The sequence below is a fragment of the Nicotiana tomentosiformis genome, chromosome 3 (assembly GCF_000390325.3).
Source record: "Nicotiana tomentosiformis chromosome 3, ASM39032v3, whole genome shotgun sequence".
Lineage (NCBI taxonomy): Eukaryota > Viridiplantae > Streptophyta > Magnoliopsida > Solanales > Solanaceae > Nicotiana > Nicotiana tomentosiformis.
The window spans coordinates 144,356,563-144,375,675 of record NC_090814.1 but is presented as its reverse complement, the minus strand read 5'-3'; the positions used below and the strand labels follow the sequence as shown (position 1 = coordinate 144,375,675).

General features: G+C 32.0%; 2 protein-coding genes across 2 annotated transcripts; both read left to right on the top strand.

Annotated features, from left to right (window-relative positions):
* The first annotated feature begins 6,632 nt into the window (after positions 1–6,632).
* LOC104088149 (uncharacterized) lies at positions 6,633–10,033 on the top strand. Its single transcript, XM_009592785.4, has 9 exons — positions 6,633–6,841; positions 7,186–7,262; positions 7,599–7,827; positions 7,955–8,109; positions 8,210–8,255; positions 8,336–8,427; positions 8,527–8,623; positions 9,219–9,275; positions 9,532–10,033. Exons 1-9 carry the CDS (start codon positions 6,704–6,706, stop codon positions 9,640–9,642), a joined length of 1,002 nt encoding a protein of 333 aa, XP_009591080.1. The 5' UTR covers positions 6,633–6,703; the 3' UTR covers positions 9,643–10,033.
* Positions 10,034–14,067: 4,034 nt separating this feature from the next.
* On the top strand, positions 14,068–18,134 carry LOC104088150 (uncharacterized). The gene is made up of 4 exons (XM_009592786.4): positions 14,068–14,175; positions 15,644–15,732; positions 15,899–15,996; positions 17,761–18,134. Exons 1-4 carry the CDS (start codon positions 14,166–14,168, stop codon positions 17,861–17,863), a joined length of 300 nt encoding a protein of 99 aa, XP_009591081.1. The 5' UTR covers positions 14,068–14,165; the 3' UTR covers positions 17,864–18,134.
* The last annotated feature ends 979 nt before the right edge of the window (positions 18,135–19,113 follow it).

Below are 19,113 nucleotides of genomic sequence, written 5' to 3'. Positions count from 1 at the left end.
AAATTGTATATACTGTAATTATTTTAAGATAGTTGTAACTCTTATAAATAACTCTTCAAAACATTGTATTTCGAGTAAATTTCTCAAATGATAATGCAATGCTTACTATACTAGAAATTTTATTATCCGTGAATTATATAGTACTTATAATTTGTCCGGTTTATTATTAAAAACAGAACATGAGGTGTACACTTAAATATGTGTTTTATTTTATATCAGATAAATTTTGATTTTGATTTTTGACCTTATAAAAGTTGAAAAGAGCTTTTGAAGAAGGGTAATTTAGTTGTTTTACTTGTTTTATCCAGGTATAACTAATACTTGGATACGCCATATTGTACGTGCTATAAGAATATACCAAGATACTTGTATACTTATACGCAAAAAAAAAAAAAACCAACTCATAATATGGGTCACAAACACAAAAGTCTGGTTTCTTGTAAGCAGAGGCTGTTGAACTGGGCCGAAGCAAATATAATCTATTAAAAGGCCTTAGGTTTGCCAATACCTATATTCCCCTTTGCAGTTATATAATTTCTTTACTTTCCCTTTAAAAGTAGTATATACGTTTTCAATCATCAAGGGCGGCTACGTAAAATTAGTGGCCTAAAGTAAAATTTTAATAAGAGGCCTTATACTTTTTTATTAGTATATATACACACATATATGCATAAAAACATCAGTGTTGCCATTTTTCATACTTGTTATTTATAGTATAATATTTTTAAATGATAAAACCTTTAACTTCACATAGTAGTATTATCAATTATATTAGTAAGAGGTAACTTAAATAAATTAGATGTTAGACATGTATTTACAATATATTATCTTTGATATTATTGTAAAAAAATATATTTACTAATATGAAGATTTAAGTAATTTGATTCAAAGTTCTAAATATTTTTAGTGTTAAAGAGTAGATAGTCTTTCTTTCTTTTGTCCAAGGTTTTTTTTTTTTTTTGCAAACTTTAATATTGTCTAACTTGAAATAAAATTATAAAATTCATTATTAAAAAATTTTGGGGACCTAAATTAAAGCTTTACTAGTCTCCTACTTGAGCCACATGTCCATCTCCTGATATTCTCAATCAAATTTTATAGAGTCTCAATTAAGATAAGACAACAATCAGTGAATGTATTATTTAGTTACCAAATATGAATGAAGTTGGTGAATAACACGTTCATGGGGTAGTGATCTATAAATAATTGTTGATCATTAATGAGGGCGGCTCAACGGAACTGGTGTCTTAAAACTAAAATATATTAAAAGATCCTGAAATTTCTTTCATAAAATTCATATAATATTGAGAGAGAAAAAAAGTGGTGAGAGAACAACGTATAATATGCGGGTTAGGCGCAAGTCATATGGTATTGAACTCTCCCCTATACAAAAATATAGCATTAAGTAAAAATGGTAAAAGGATTGAGCCTATTATCGATCGTATTTTGAACCTTACGATACTTGTCTCTGGGATTTCTTAGTTAAAAAAATGAGTCACAAAAGAACTTTCTTACTAATGTGTTGATCAATCAAATGTGACAAAAAAGAATAGCTAATTTAGAGAATCTGAGTTGAAATTATAAAGTAAAATAGTAAAAAATATATTTTAAAAAAAGAAAGAAAAAAATAGAATTGATGAGAAGATAAATATATTATTTGATTTAGTGAGAGAAAAGTTTTATCCTATTAACTCATTCAATCCTACGTCTACCAAATTTTAAACAAATATTAAAATTTAAAATAATTGTATAAATTACATATATTATATAATGATATAGAAGTACTTTATATATTTTTGGGACCTTATACCTAAGGCAAGGGCTTCACTTTACCCTAGAGCCGCCCTTGTCAATCATAATGGAGGCGGGCTTACGCAGGGAAGAATATTCTAAGCTTTTAATGGTCACAATCAATGGATGCATGTCCGAGTTTAATTTCACTCGAGCACCCGTCGTTACATGGAAGAAAATTATGGATGATTTGATGGAATTAGGCTACGAATTCGCTATTTACGATAACGTTAGCAAAGGAATTGTGCTTTACGAGTGCAATACAGATGGTGCAAGTAGCGATTCCAATAAATACAATTTTCGATACGTAGAGAAGATTGATGAATTTGAAAGCTTGGTTCTTCACTGTGCTATGTTGCAGAACGGTGGTAACAATTCTATGGATGTTTTCATGTTTCAAACTTCAAGAAAACGTGCATTTATTTATCAGAATCGTGTTTTGAATGATCTCGATCAGTATTGGTTATTTTTTGATGAATCGGATTGCTTTCCTAGACAAAGTTAGAAAAACATATTGTTGTTTGATAGGGTGCATACGTACTAGGGCAAGATGTTCTTTTCGACTTTAGTCACAGTTTCTTCTTCTTCTTTTTTAAAATTTAATGTTTAGAGCCTACTTTGCGTAAATAAGAACTTGATGGAAGCGTGCATTGATTTATTATGGTCTTTATTGTCTTTGTAGAATTTTTGAATGCAATTTCAAACGTTGTCCATAGTTTCCGGTGCAAACTGTAAAGTTACATCGTCGTAGTAGCATATATATTTGCTTTTGAGATCATTATAATTTGACATTAACTTATATAGATTGACTCTATAATGAAGTTTTTTATATTATCAGTTCATAGGCGAATCCAAAATTTAAATTTAATGAGTTTAATTTTTAAATTTTTCACTATTATGGGTTTTGATCTAATATGTGTTAAGATTTAGTAGATTTTTACCTATAAATTTATGCGTCGAGTCAAAAGTTAACACTTTAGTTGAATCCGTAGCCTTTAGGCTACATTCGCCCCTGATTTTCACACATTCAAAAAATATTTACAGGTAACTTCAATAAAAATTAGGATTTATAATCTTGAAAATAAACATATAAAAGTAACATGATAAGTAAATTTTTTAATTGGATCAGTATATATAAGTTGAACTCTTAATTTAAATATTGTGCATACTTTAAAAGGAAAAAAGGATAACATAAGAGTAATATTAGGGAACAGAAATTTGCATTAAATATTTCAATATACATATCGTTTAGTTTAATTATTACTTCTATTCTATGTTATGAGTTATGACTCACGAATGTTCTTTGCTAAGTAGTTAGTAATTTGGAGAGCGAATCAGAAGGTAACTTTTCGTATCTTCATTCTCTAATGCCTGGATTACTCTAACCTCCTAGGATTAAAAAAGAAAATACTTACTTTAATTATGGTAAAAATTTACTTTGTTTACACCTTCTCATGTGGGGTAAGTTCTGCGTACACACTACCTTCCTCATACCCTATGGGATTATACTGCATATGTTGTTGTTGTAGTATACCAAACAAATAAATGCATTTACTTATATAAAGACTTTTCTCACTTAACTATGTTTAATTAATACATATTTTTTTCATTAAATCACATAATCACGATAAGTTGATATGATTTAGTATATGCCCCGATGCGGGTAAATTTTTATACCCTTTAACTATTGAATGTGAACATGTGATAATAAATAACCCTCCTGATAAAGTATTTTTTTCGTGATCCCTAAATTTTTTGACATTTTAGAAGTTTTTTCATGTGCCTTTATGTATTTTTGGCACGTTTGTCGTTGTTATTCTTTCATTTTCCAATTAACTAGTGATGAAATCTTTCGGAATAATTAGATCAAGAAATAAACGAGAAAGACATGAAATTACAAAAAAGTTAAAATTTTTACACATAATTGACCAGTTAAAGTAAAATGTTCATAGTTACAGTTTTACAAACAACATCTTTAAAAGAAGAAATCAACTACATGCATTCTAAATTTTGGAACTCTGAAAAAGGACCAGTTTAAATTTTGGACCTTATTATACTAACTTTTTCATTGTTGAAAGAAAACTTGTCATTTCTCAAAATGTGGGGGAGTTCTTATGACCTTTTGAAATTTTTAGTGATAATTTTTAGCTCAAGGAGGGTTATCAGTCTCACTCAAGGTGAAAAAGTAGTACTACTGTTTTCTGATCCCAAAAAGGCATTAGAGTTACTGAAATTTAAGCTAATAATTTATTTGGACGAGAAATACTTTTATTTAAAAGAAAAAAAATCCAGTATAATAATAAGAAAACCTATCTGTTTTATTAGTTTCGACTTTCGACGGAGAATAATCAAGTGAATGCATGAATTATTCTGAATTTGACATCCTTTTTCTTATTATAGGACCAATATCATGCAGCATTATTTTAGTTAAAGGCAGTGGAAGTTTCTTTTAATTTTTTATTATTATTAATTCTTGTTTTCATTTACCTGAGAAATGGGCATGTGTTAATGGAGTGGGATGAAAGAAACTGAATTTTGCAAGTGAGTTTGTTCAACTAATATAGTTGAGATAATTATGCGCAAATACGTAAGTAAAACCTTAAATTATATTTGAGGGCTTTGCTTTGAAAGATATCAACTTCAAAGGTCAGCCATCAGTCGCCCCTTAATTTGCCCAAAAGTTTGCAAAGTTGTTCATCAAATTGATATCTTCCTCCTTATCCATATCCCCTAAATTCTCTGCCCATAATGTTTATTCTTTTAAAATCCAATGATATAATTTTAATTTTAATAAGCGTTACATAAACATAGATGTTAAAAAATAGGAAAATATTAAACATGGTTATAGTAGTTGATCAATATTTTATTATTTTGGTCTTATGAATGCGTGTCACATATTCTGTTTGAATGGTTCAGTTAGATTAATAGCACGAAGTTTTTGCAGCTAAGCACGTCTACAAGGGGAGAAATGGTTTTGTTGCATCACAACATCATTATGCACTTTCAACAACTTTATTCCACCCATTTTCTCTAACTTATTATGTAGCTCATGGGTTTTGCATATTTTGACCAACATTAAAAAAAGATATTACATCCCAAATATTATAATTTAGGAGCATTTATGTTAAAATATTTGATGTTTTAGAAATTGTTTATTAATTTATTTTCCAGTTAATTTATCATTGTTATTTCAATTAGTAGAATGTTAAAAAGAGATAAAGAATAAATCTAGACAAATACTAAGGCTATTGCATGCCTTTTAAAAGGTATATAAAGAGAGTTAATATGGATTTGGAGAAGTATAATGTAAAGTATAAGTCATAAAATTGATAAAACTGTCAAGTTGGCCTAGAACAAGTGCGCTCAATTTGATTTATGTTACTGCATTTTAATGTGCTCAAGCATCCAAATAAAGTTAATCCTAAGTCCTAACCCTAGCATTCAAGAGTTATACTTTTCAATACGAAGGTTTTTTTTAATAAAAAAATTGATTTCTTATATTCATTTAAAATTTGAATGTAACAAAATGTCCCTACAAAAATCTTCTTTATTTTATTTCCCGATCTCATGTATACTATACTCTTAAAAAAATTCTTATAAAAAATGTATACAATCAGACATCTCTATAATAGCATCCTTATATAACAACACTTCACTATAAAAGTCAAGTTTTTTTGGAACCAATTTTTATGTTATGTTTTAATATATGTTCTCTATAACAGTACTTCGGTATAAAATCCAAAAATATTCAGAACAAATGAGGTTGTTATAGAGAGGTTTGACTGTATAATTAAAATAACATTTGTAATGACGTACTATTGGGGGCAAAAGGAATTTGTTAAGATTAATTAGAAGAGATCACCAATGGGCAATGGTTAATTAACACGCCATATTGAACTATGACTTGAATAAATCAATCTCTAATACTCATATATAAATCCCGCGTAACAATTCATTACTTTGCATAAGGCCATATTAACTACTAGTCTTATATTACATTGTAATACTAGTAAAACATGTAATTAATACTCATGAATACCAACTCGAATTCTCTATAAGAGCGATAATACTCAACTTTAGCTTTAGTCGTTTCTACGGAATCTTACATTCTTAACTTCTTTGATCAATTGGACATGTGCATTAGTCCTTGAACCCCAAGTTAAGTAATTATAACTTGATATTAATAACTATATATCATATCCAATTAAGTAAAGATTAAGTGACTTGTTAAATGGTTTTATATATGTTCATTTCCAGTGTTGAGTAAATGCACTTTGATTGTTAATCACGTTCGATAATATTTTGAAAAGATATGGGCATGTAAACTATAATTTTTACAAAACTGATATCCATATTGAACACTAGATTATACGATTTAAGAAATAAATAAAAATGAATCAATAGCAAACCAATTACAAGACTGATTTATATACCAAAATCCTATATTTAACATCCAAATGATCAATTTTTTTCATCATTACGAGAATTTAGTATGTGCATATTAATTAAAAAAAAACTCTTTCCTTACATATACAAAAATTGATTCATGGTGAAGGAGGGAATAGAAGAGTGGAATAGGAAAAAGTTAATAAAATTATAACAGGAAATTAATTTTAACTGTAAAGTAGTAGTAGTTGAAATTCGAAACCAACAATAAAAAATTTTACAAGTGGGGTCTGAAACCTCTACCCAAAGGGAAATTCGAAACCAAAAGGCAAAAAGATTGGGAAAAAATATAGGAAGAAGAAAAACAACAAAAAGAAAAGGGAAAAGGAGGAAAAGCAAAAAAGGAGAACGTGCGTGGTGCGTGGTGCGTGGTGCGTGGGTATAAATAGAAAGGGCAAAATGGCCTGGTGTTGAGAATGAAAATAAGCAGAAGGTGGGTGTTTGGACTTTTGGAAGTAGGGGAATTATGGAAAATTTACATGATTCCAGCAAAATAGACGAAGAGTACCAGACGCTTCCTCCTCTTTATTTCATTTTGACGTTAATTTGGTTCGTCTCCGTCTGTTCCTGGACTTTCAATACTTGCAAAAACCGCCATTTTCAGGTCAATTTCCTTTTCTATTTCTGTTCTTTCTTTCCAGTCTCACTTTTGAATTAGTTTCTTATGCTTGTGTTGTGGTAGTTTAATTTTTGCTGTTACAATATTCGGTGAGTACAATATTTCGGCAGTCATGAATTTGTTCGTTCTTAATAAATGATTAAGCTCCTCGAAAGGATTTGTTGCCTATATGATTTGTCGAGGTTTATCCGTTTAAAGTTAATCAATTTCTCTGAGTTATGCGTTTGGCAGTTTTTTTTTTCTGAAAAATTTATCAGTTTTATTTATCTTTTGGTGTCGAGCTATGGAATTTGTTTCTATAATCTTGTTGTTTATGTGCACTAGAACAGACGAACAGATTGCAATGGACGCTGGCTTCTGTTCCACTGATCAAAACTCTGCAGCTTACCCTATCTTTCCTCTTCTGGTAAGGCCTTTTTGCCATTTTTCTAATATTTGGGATAAATAAAGCCTTTCGCCAAATTTGACAGTTTGATGCAAATTTATGAAACAAGTATTCAATCCGATGTCTACTATTAGGAACTGCATTTTAACTACTTAATCATGGCCTGCTAAGGTCTCTTAAGGGTAGTATGGTAGAATTTCCTAACATATTAAAAGTTTTTAGATTCAACACCTTAGTTTATATTCTCTAGCTATTTCATGAATAAAACAGCTGTATGTATATTCATTCTGAAGTTAAACTTGCTCATTGGATGTTCTTTTTTTTCTTATCGTTTTTCTATTTGATGTTGTCTTGCAGGTATTCATGCTTTTATAATCACGTATGCTCTCTGTGGATATCATTTGGTGTCTATGTTACCGGAGTTCTCTTCCAAACAGTAACTTTTGTTTCATTCCTGCTCATTTCTTATGGATACTGCATAACGTGTGAGCGTCTTTCAATACAAGAGCGCCGCATGACAGCTGCTCTCGGATCTATTTTCTACTTGACTCTTGTCGGCTACAGAGCTTCTGTACCCTATTTCTCTGTGAGTTCTCACTAGGTTGTTACCACTTGAAAGAGTGTGCAGCATCGCCTACTGCATTATTGTTTTTTTTTTCATTTCATTATTGTTCACACCTGATATTAATGTTCTATAACTGTGTATAATACAGGTACTTCTCACACTTAGCTATTTCATTTCATTTTATGTAATATTCAACCACATATCACAGAACTTAGTAGTTCTGCAAGAACAATTGACCTTTATAGAAGATGAGGAAATCCCTGCAATGCATGAAGCAATCTACACAAAGTACATAATGCTCAAGTATGCAACATTCGCTAAGTTTCATATGGTACCCTACATTGCTGGATTCAGTGTTTCATGAATTATTGAGCTTTAATTTTCTATCTGTGTGATTGTACAGAAAATTTCAAAATGCAATGTTTATGATGGCAGTGGCAGAACTGGCGGTATGGACACCCACCTTTAATGTTCTAGTAGTCATTTTCTACTCTAAAAACTTGTGATAATCAGGTATCTTAATTGCCAGATTCTGATAAATGTGGACAATTCAATACATAACTACTGGCTCCGATTGTTGGTTCGAGAATGGGCACAGTTCTCTATACTCTCTTACATTGGGTAAGTGAAAAATTGAGCCAATTTCTGGTTATTTTAGTAGGAAGGCTTCCTTCTCAACTTGTATCCTGAGAGAATACATTAAATTTTTGTATATCTCAGGTGGACCTTCAGATCAAAAGACTTGGCACCACGCTTTTCTGTTATGCCTGTAATAAAGTCTATTGGAGAGAGAATGGTGCCTCCCATCTATAGCATTGTAAGTCTCCCTTGATACCAGATTCTAATTGCCTTCTTGGAGTTGACTCATCTTGATGAATGTTGTCTATCTTTTGTCTGAGGTTTGATATTAGCAAGGAAAACGGAAATGGAATGAGAAGATCATGATCTCCTTGTTTGATGGAGATACCAAATATTAACAAGAGCATAAATGAGAAAATTGATCAGTACATAATGATTTCTCAGTGCTCCTTTCTCTTTCCTGATTCCTCGCCCCTTCTCCCACATATTTGCAAGACCTTTGCCATATCCTTATCTCGAACATACCCCTGCCGACTACCGCCAGCAAGGAGTAACTGCATATAGAATAAATGACTGTTGCCTTAGTTCCTCTTTCCATTTTCAGTGCAAATTTTTATTTGGAATGTCTCGTGTGCAGCCTTCTTTTTGTAGTTTCCATAGCTTGTGTTTTGCTATTTAACTTTACGTAACTCGGGACATGAGTTAATGAGACTTCAACATAGACATATGGCTTGTCTAGTAGCTGGATTAAGGTGTATATCTCATAGTATCTACTTACACACATACAGCTGTATGATTCCCCAAATCTCTGATCTTTAGTTGTGTTACTGCAGGAAATGGATGCAACTACTTTTAGAGACTTTAGTAGTCATGGATGGCACATAGGGGTGGTGAGTATTCATTTGCCTATAGGCTAGAATTGTTCTCAAGTTTCCCCTACCCCACATCAGGCTCCAGAACTTCTTTGTAATAATGTTATTAATTGACTCCCAATTAGAACTTGATTCGAGTTTCTTCAGTGTCAACAAGCCAATTTCCTTCATATATATTTCTTGGCAGAATAGTTCTTGATATTTGTCATTATTTTGGTTCAGCTGGTTATATTTGATATCCGTATTCTGTACTAAATCAAATTCTATCTTGCAGCCAACTTCATCCAAGAAAGGAAGCTTAAAAAGTTCAGTTTTAGTGGTAGTTCAGCACCCCCATATGTGTAGGTTGACACCACTTGACACTCATTCTCATAGAGTAGCTTAGCTACTTATGCTGCAGATGTATATTATTCAATTGTTGCCAATCGGAACAGAAGCAAGCTTTCGGATGTGGCAGATCAATATCCATCAACTATAGGAGCAGTATTACGACCAGTATTTTCTGTAAATCCTTGTACACATTTCTTCTGAGGAAACCTCAGAAGTTTTCGGCTGTAAACTGTGCATTGTTCCCTGGGTATTGCCTGCTTCAGGTATATCCATTTTTGGTGGTAGAAAGCTTTTGCTTTGCTGCAAAGTGCAAACACACTGTTCCTCTAGTTTGCAGCTTTATACTTAGTTCCTTATTTTCGTTACTGCTATTATAGTTTCTGTGAAAAGAAAGGAACATTGACTGATTCAAGTAATGAATATTCCTCAAGTATCTGGACCGTGAAGTGCAGGGATGTATTTCCAATAATTAGAACATCAAGCAAGAGTTTGCAATGCGACCTTGCAAACCTCTATATGCAAGACAGCAAGAGCATTTCTTGTTTTCATGAAACTGATTACAAATTCCTGGATGCAATGCTAAGGACTACAATGGAGAATGATGTCAAATTTGATTGCAATTTTTCCATTAGGCATTTGTGCTGTCATTTACCCGTGTGTTTGTTTCTAGGAAATATTGATAAACGTTCTGGAATTTGGGAAGACACTAAAGAGAGAATTTAGTGTTCCGTTTCTTTTTGGGTGAGGGAAGCTGGCCGGTAGGGAGAATTTGCAGGGAAAGGCGGTGAAAATCAAACTTAAGTTTTAGCAAAATGAGCTTGACAACATTTCAACTCTTTAAGTTTTTTAGCTCATTTTAAGGACTTCTAAGTTCAGTCCCAGTCAGCATATCGATCACAAAGGTTAGGCCAAAGCCCCCTTGAGGCCAAATAAAATATTAGTATCTTGAATTAAGGATTACAAGAAAAAAGAATCAAATAAAAAGTTAAAAATATAAACAAGTTTTTCTTACCATTTATATACAATCCATTACTAGTGCCTTAAATTAGGGGATTTAGTTATACCATTTTACTTTTTTTTTTTCTCCTCCCCTCAATTTCCCTATTCTCTACTACCTCTCTCCACCCAAAATTTCCGTAATTGAGAGCCAAAATTCGTGGGCAGTGACGCCACGCTTCATATGAAGTTAATTCCGAACAGATTGTGCTATCCTCCATGTCCTTTTTCAAAACTTCTGTAAATATTCTCAACTTTTGAAAAGTTAATTCCGGCTTCACCAAGCTCTGTTTCACTTTGCATAAGATCGTGACATATTACTTATTCATAATTAGCGTCTCTTTGGACTCATAAATCTGCCAAGGATTCATTATTTTCATTCAACAAATCTTTTTCGTTTGTTTGTTTCTTATATATGTTCAGCTAATCATAAAAGGTACAATTCTTCTAAGAATGGGAAGGACCCAACAATAGCCATGTACCTAACCTGGATTACCGTGGTGAATATCGCAAACAGGACATATATATATATATATATATATATATATATATATATATATATATATATATATATCAATGATCTCGAGATTAGTTGGAGTTGAAGTGTAAGTAGAACAGAGAGATGATAAATTTGTACGGTACAACAATATACAAATTAAAAAATAAATTTCGTACAAATTTGATACATCTACAACATCATATAAATTAAAAATAAATTATATACAACTAATTATATAATATATATAACTTATTTATAACTTATCTACAACTTTCATACATACTAAAAATAAATTTCATATAACTAATTATACATTATACACTTATTTACAACTAATCTACAACTTATCTGCCACTTTCATACATTATTTTTACCGGTTAAAATACATCTACAACATCATATAACTTAAATATAATTTTCATATAAATTTTATATAATATGTCTTTTTATATATTTTGTATCTGATTTGTATATATTTTGTATATGGTGTGTGCTTCTTCCTCTCTAAAATTCCAACCAAAACTTTCTTTCTTAATACAATTTTGATACATATCAATAACTTTATGTAAAAAGACAGTATCGATAACTTAAATACAAATTTTATACAACGATTCATACATTATACAACTATTTTTCAACTTTCATACAACATTCAAATAAAAAAAAATATAACTACAAGATAATACAATTTACATATAATTATAATACAACTTTACTACAATTGCGTAAGTATATTGTATGTCATGTGTTCTTCTTCTTCTTCTTCGAGTTTCTATCTGAAATTCAACCAAAATCAAGTCTAATCTTCACCAAACACCCTCAAATTGAGATATAAACTCCAAAAAATATTCTCAATTATTTGCAACAGCACTCAATCTAAATAAATGGTGGTTTTTAAAAATCCAAATTCAAATTTAAAGTTTCAAAGTTTTTTAATGGTTGTCAATAATAGAGAGTTAAACACCTTCAAAATTTATTGATTGACAATTTCAATTTGAACAACAATTGTGCAACATGAATGAGAAAATTTCTAAGTTTTTGATTGACAATTTCAATTTGAACATCAATTGTGCAACATGAATGAGAGATAGAGAGAGGCGGAGAGAGAAAGAGAGAGAGCGTAGGAGAGAGAGAACATAGATGAAAAATAATCGATTCCTTATTCAATTCCTAATATAAAGGGATACATATTTAAAACTAATTTGTATATAATTGATAAATTATATATGGCCATGTAATTAAGTTAAAACTTAACTAGGAAGGGTAATGAAGTTTTATATGTAGTGAAACCAACTTGTCACGACCCAAAAATCTCACATGTCGTGATGGTGCCTATCTCAATACTAGGCAAGCCGAAAATCCCAATAAATCGCCATGACATCATACGAACTTAGTCGAGCCTTCGAATCACTCAAAACAATATCAAAACACCAAATTACCCTCGGATTCAAGCCTAAGAACTTCTAAATTTTCAAATTCCACCAACGATGCCGAAACCTACCAAACCACGTCTGAATGACCTCAAATTTTACACACACGTCACAAATGACACCACGAACCTACTCCAATTTCCGAAAATCTATTCCGACTCCGATATCAAATTTTTCACTGCCGACCAAAAATCGTCAAAATTTTAACTTTCGCCAATTCAAGCCTAATTCCACTACGGACCTCCCAATCACATTCCGGACGTACTCATAAGTCCAAAATCACCTAACGGAGCTATTGGAATTATCAGAATTCGAATCCGATGTCGTTTAGACATAAGTCCACATCCGGTCAACTATTTCAACTTAAACTTCCAACATGAAATTCATTCTTCCAAGCTAACTCCGAAATACCTTAAAACCAAAACCGACAATTCACCCAAGTCATAATACCTCGTAGGAAGTTATTCAAGACTTCAAATAGTTAAAAGGAGCATAAATTCTCAAAACGATCGGTCGGGTCGTTACAATCTCCCCCACTTAAACATACGCTCGTCCTCGAACGTGCCAAGAGTTGTTCCTAAGCCTTTAAATCACTATTCTATCTTACCACGCACGTACCCGGGGTTGATCCCACGTCACCCTATTCTGTGTAAATTATATAGGCATGACAACACAACATAATTGAAAATTATTACTTCAATCTTAGCCCCATAAACCTTGAAATTCAATTTCCAACATTCAGAATTTCTTTTCAAGACCTGAATCTCACATTTACACGCCAATAGGAAGCTTGCTATAGGGACGGACCTTTTTTTTCTTTCGATTTCATTGATAACAGAAAAGACTTACTCTAAAGGGCAGGTAAAATCTTTGGCCGGACATATCCTGAAACTTTAGGTCAAATCCATTTTTGGATCACTTTTTTTGGGGTTAATATGACCTTCGGTTTCATAGATAAATTTATATAGAATCTTTGAAAAAACTATTTCCACTTAGACAATTTCAGATATTCAAGGCGCCTTCCTTTACCATATTGTTGTTGAAAACAAAAGTGCTTCCAGGAAACCTCCGCTTTTCGGTCGTAATCCTGTGCTTTACCAACGCATTCAATAACTTGACCGTCAAGTTTGAAAAAAGCTGGCCAAGCCTGTTGGTCCGGGTGGAGAGAAAAAAAAATGAATTGAAGTTAAAAAAAACTTTATCTTGCTAGGTGTAATCCGTTGGACATAGATCCGATTTTTTACTTTTTGGATTCCTTGGACCCGTTCCGCGCTCGCTATCCCCTTTTTGGGCATCCCCGCTTCAAATCAATCTTCTCGGTACTTGAACTTGCATCTATCGCTTTATTGTGAAAGATCAGATTGGCCTGTTCTGGCATAAGTATGTTCGAGAATCATTAAACAACTCCTTATCAATTTTGACTCCATTCAATATGAACAAAGGTCCTAAAAATTTATATGCGACATCATTGAGACCAGCCCATCTTGTTTTTTTCGGAGGAGTTGGGCCACCAATTGAAGCCCAGTAAAAAGACTTCTTTGCTCCTTTGTTTTTTGATGTCCACTCGGTAAAGCTTCTCTGCTCCGTCTGTTATCAGACTTCCGAAAGAAATCACGGTGACGACAGCAGGATACAACAATCAACGTCTCCGGAATGAGTGCAGGTGATTTTACTCTCTATGTTTACTTCTCTCATTAGATGCCCACCATTTTTATAAGAATTTGTCACGAGTATGTGATTTTTCATTGAGAAGTTATCTTCTTCTTTTTTTCATGGAGAAGATATTTTAAAGAAGCACAAAATTAGCTTTACTGTATTTTGCACTCACCTACTTAGTAAGTGATGTAACAAAATTCATGTCAAGCGGATTATGATGGCATACTTAAGTCACGAGTAAGTTTGATTGAATTCTGTTTCAATTTTACTTGGGTTCTTTTTTTTAGTCTCAACTAAATTAGACAGAATGAATACTACGGTATATCTTATCTGTGTAACTTACCGGGAAAAGTTATATCAATGGGTGTGTGTGGTTCTTACTTGATTATTGATATTTAGCATTTTGAGTTTGGTCCTCAACCTATGACTGTAACAACTATTTTTAGTTTTCACCATATACGCTTGCCAATCATTTATGCGAAGGAGTTAACTTTTTATCGTTCTCCCATGTCATTAGAGTAAGGCTTGAAGCTTGCAAAGTAAATGGCTTGATTGGATTGGTTTCAGCATCATATTTTATTATTTGCCGGGTATAATATGAACCCGGCAAATATTTTATTATTGTTTTTGGAAGGTGCATATTACCTCTATGCAGTCTTGATATAATATGAACCTTCTTGGATCCAGGTTCTAAACAAAAGTTGCATATGTTGCCAAACCTATTTGATGTCTGAAGTTTTTATGATAATCAGCTTCTTATAATTAAACAGACGTAGAATCACGTGCATCAAATAAATTCTCTTTTCTCTTTTGGGCTAGTGATTAATGAAACTGGAATGTACATGGAAGACTAGGGTTCACATCATAGTAAAAGGTAAAAAAGTTAGGTGACTTATTCCCATCTATCTAAGCTTTTGGTGGACAGAGTTACCTGTTACCTGTGCTGGTGGGAAGTAGCCGGTATAGTGTGATTAGTCGCGGTGTGTACAAGATTGTCCGGACACCACAGTTATAAAAGAAATCCTAGCTTTTATTTCACCAACTCCGATATGTTTCTTTGTCCTCATTGTGAAACTTGCGACATTTTAATTATTAAGTAATAAAATTGGAAACCAAGAGGATGATATTTTGATAGGAAGTTGGAATTAATCTAGTAGACACTATATATTTTTCTTTCTAGAAAGCAAAAAGTGACTTTTCAAATGCCTTATTATGAAAAATACAATGCAAAGGCATTTGAGACATTTCAAGGCATTTCTGGAGGGACAAAGCTAAATAAGCCATTCAAACGAATCAAGAGGTAGTTTAAAAGCTTCTTTTTTGGAAGCACAAGGAGGTTGAGCCTATTTTAAAGCCACAGGTAATGCGCAACAACCTAAACCAAAGGGAGCATGCTTTCCGGTCCTATTTGTACGAGTTTTTGTTTCCTAATTCTTTACTCTTGTCTTTCAAATATTTATTTCAATTCATTGAAGGGGGAGCATTTGGTGGAAATAGAGGACTGAGACCGGTTCCACCAGAGAAAGGAGTTTTCCCTTTGGATCACATGCATTTATGTGACGTGGTAAATTCCCTTTGAACTCTCATAGCTAATTTGTTTTGGTGATGCCTTCTGCATGTTCCTTCCTATTTTTGTTATGAAAGATGGAAATTGGTCGTGATGGACATAGGTTTTCCATGGGACATTCAATTCCTTTTTCTTATTTTCTGTTCTTTTTGGTCTATTTTAGGAGAAGAAGGAATACCTCAATTGTCTTAAATCCGCTGGGCATAAATCTGAACAGTGTAGACACCTCTCCAGAAAGTACCTGGAGTGCCGCATGGAGAAGTACGTCCGTTGGTTTGTTTTGGAGAACTTCTTACACTATTTAATTCTTCTATATAAAAGTACATCTTAGCACACAACTTATATACACCTCAAAGGTCTTTCACTTTGGTCATTGCACTATACAATGTCGAGTTGTATAACTTCTTAGAACAAGTTTCTGCTTAAGGCCAACTACACTATTTAGTAGGGGTGTCAATGGTTCGGTTCGACCGGTTATTTTATAAAATTTATACTATATCAATTTTTCTGTTATTCTATTATGTATAACCAAAATTAGACTTTTCGAAACCGTCTCAATCATGTCAGTTTCTCTTCGGGTATCTGTACGGTTCGGTTAATTTTCGGTATTTTTTTAAATATCATGTAAAAATCATTAGTAGAATGCAATAATATACGTACTTTTATAGGACTTAGCAAAAATCTCTAGAAAATTTTATTGTTTAAAGGGTGATGAATTAAGAAAATATGAAAGATAGCAAGAGTATGGAATTCTACAATAGCGTAAAAGAAACTAAGTAAAGACAGAAAATATAAATAACGCGAGTGGAAAGATATTAATCAAGTTGGGACTCAAGAATAAAGTTTATAGAAGATTAAATATTCAAAAAGATAAATATGAATCATACGAAAGAAAACATATTCGATACATTGTAGTTTGCTACTCATAATCGCTAGAATACCTTGTGTCTTGCTAGTTAATATGCTGAAAATAATTTAGTTTCAATAGGAGTAACATAATAGGTTTGGGAATTAGAATTTTGAGTTTTAATTACTTGTTGACTTGTAACCGTTTTCATAATTCCAAGTCCCAAAGAAAAATTTCATGCTTTATTATTTTTAAACTTAATATATAAATATATTTTTTACGTGTAACTTTTTTTGGTACGGTTCGGTATTTTTGGTTTATTTTCGTAAAATTAAAAACTTACCCTAATTATCGATACGGTTATAGATTTATATAAAAACCTACGGTTTTATTAAAAGAAACCTAAAAATCGGCTCAGTACGGTTCGGTTTGGTCGATTTAGTCGGTTTTTAAATATCTATTGACACCCCTACTATTTAGCTTTAAATCCGTCTCAACATTTCAATATGTGCAAATTTGCCTCGGAGTGTATCGGAAAGAATCCCTGTAATTTATTTTTCCCCTGGCACAAAAGTGGAAAATTTTCCTAATCTAAAACATGATCAATTATCTGAAGTGGCAGTGTCTCAACTGTTAATTAATATGATTATGCACCTAGCAGAGGATGATGGCAGATTAGTTGGAACAATCAGACTTATTTCTCTCATATTACCTGATGGTGCAACTTCAAATTTTCTTCTATCTGGTGTTTTTATGAGTTATGAGAAGCATGTTTACAATGTAAGGAACAATCCAATATTGGTACCTGTTGATTTTGAATTTCTTGCTAGTCAGCCCCTGCATGTGAGAGTTTAATTTGGACCTATTGCCTTACATGAGTAGCAGTATTCTAATGTATTAGGTGGGTCTTAATTGATACCGCCAGTAGATGCTCAATTTGAAGGGAAGGAATGTGAGTTTCCCTTTTTTAACCGTCTTTTTTTTGAAAAATCGTGAGGCTTTTTGTGGCACTTTAACACATGTTGATGGCTTCTAACAAAGTGGTTTGACTAAATTGTGCTGTTTGTAGGCCATTGTGTTATGTAGTATGTGCTATATAGTACTATAAACAGCAATCCTTCATCCTGGTATGGGAATTTAGACAGCAAGCTATTGATTGTTTCATGAGCGTGTTGCAGGAATTTGATGGCAAAGCAAGATATGTCAGAACTTGGCTTTGGAAAGAATTTTGACGCCGAAACTAAGTCAGAGGAAAAGACAGAAGGGACGATAGAGAAATGAAGAATGAATTCTTTTCTGTGGATTTTTGTGGAGTCTTGACTGTAAAAGTCTATGTGCAAGCTAACCATGTAACTTCTAAGAAGAGGAGGTCTACATTCTTTTTACACCTTTCTGATCTTCCTGTTTCTTTCTTCTCTTATATCCTCTGTAAACCGAACGCAAAAATGTATAGCAAGAAGGGAGAGAAACAAGAAAGATTGACGGCGTGTTATTTTAAAAAGAATTGAGGTACTGTGCTATAATAATGAAGGAATATCTTCACTGAAGTAAATGTCATATTTTCTTTTGATACAAATCGCGGCATGTGGATGCATTATAAGCAAAGAAGACATATAGCTTGTCGTCAAACTTCTCAAGAGGCCAAAAGTATTTTTTTTTTTTGAAAGAAGCAGAGTTACTTAGAAGCAGAAAAAAATAGCTTCTTCCCAAAAGTAGAAGTAGAAGCACTTTTGACTTTTCTTCTTACTAATACTCTTAACAAAATATACTATATACCAAAATAACCGTTAAATCTAATATTTAGAATATTAATGTATAAATATTTCTTATTATTTTTAGGATAGCTTTCTAATATATAGTGACTTTAGGGGTGAATGCTTTTATATTTGTTGAATGATTTTTAATATATTTAACTTATATTAAAAGAATTAAGTACTTTTAAATTTTATTTTCATATTTTACTTAAATAAAATGAAAAGATTTAATTATTGCATGTAATAACAAATTTTTAAGATTATTTATTTACTTATAATATTAACTATTAAGTAAATCTATTCATGTCTTTATTCGTAATTTGATACTTAAAAGCACTTTTTGAAAAACTTGGCCAAACACAAATTATTGCCCAAAAGTGCTTTTCAGAGTGATTAGCCAAATACAAACTGCTTCTCTCCAAAAGTACTTTTTTCAAAATCACTTTTGAAAAAAACACTTCTCAAAATAAGTTGATTTCTCCAGCTTGGCCAAACAGGCTAATACTCTGTAAGATAAAATTGCTAATTTCTAACATTACTGTGATTTTTGAAAGCCAAATTAACGTTTTAGTTTTCTAAAACTAAAAACTCAAAAATTAAGGGCTTAAATAAAAATACAAAATCTATTACTATACCCTATACATATAATCGGTTTGGTGTGATTTGAATTTCAGGTAGTTCCAAGACACCCCAATATAAAGGTTGAAACATCTAGATTTTGTATTATTAGATCAAATATTAAATATTCTGCGTCTCTTAGATTTTTTTTATTTCAAA

Bases quoted from the DNA above. Each gene is read 5' to 3' on its own strand.
- LOC104088149 (XM_009592785.4), top strand. From the start codon at position 6,704: ATGGAAAATTTACATGATTCCAGCAAAATAGACGAAGAGTACCAGACG. The intron at 8,110-8,209 runs GTATGCAACATT...GTGATTGTACAG, and splicing joins ACAAAGTACATAATGCTCAA to AAAATTTCAAAATGCAATGT. The intron at 8,428-8,526 runs GTAAGTGAAAAA...TGTATATCTCAG, and splicing joins TCTATACTCTCTTACATTGG to GTGGACCTTCAGATCAAAAG.
- LOC104088150 (XM_009592786.4), top strand. The intron at 15,733-15,898 runs GTAAATTCCCTT...GGTCTATTTTAG, and splicing joins ACATGCATTTATGTGACGTG to GAGAAGAAGGAATACCTCAA. The intron at 15,997-17,760 runs GTACGTCCGTTG...AGCGTGTTGCAG, and splicing joins CTGGAGTGCCGCATGGAGAA to GAATTTGATGGCAAAGCAAG.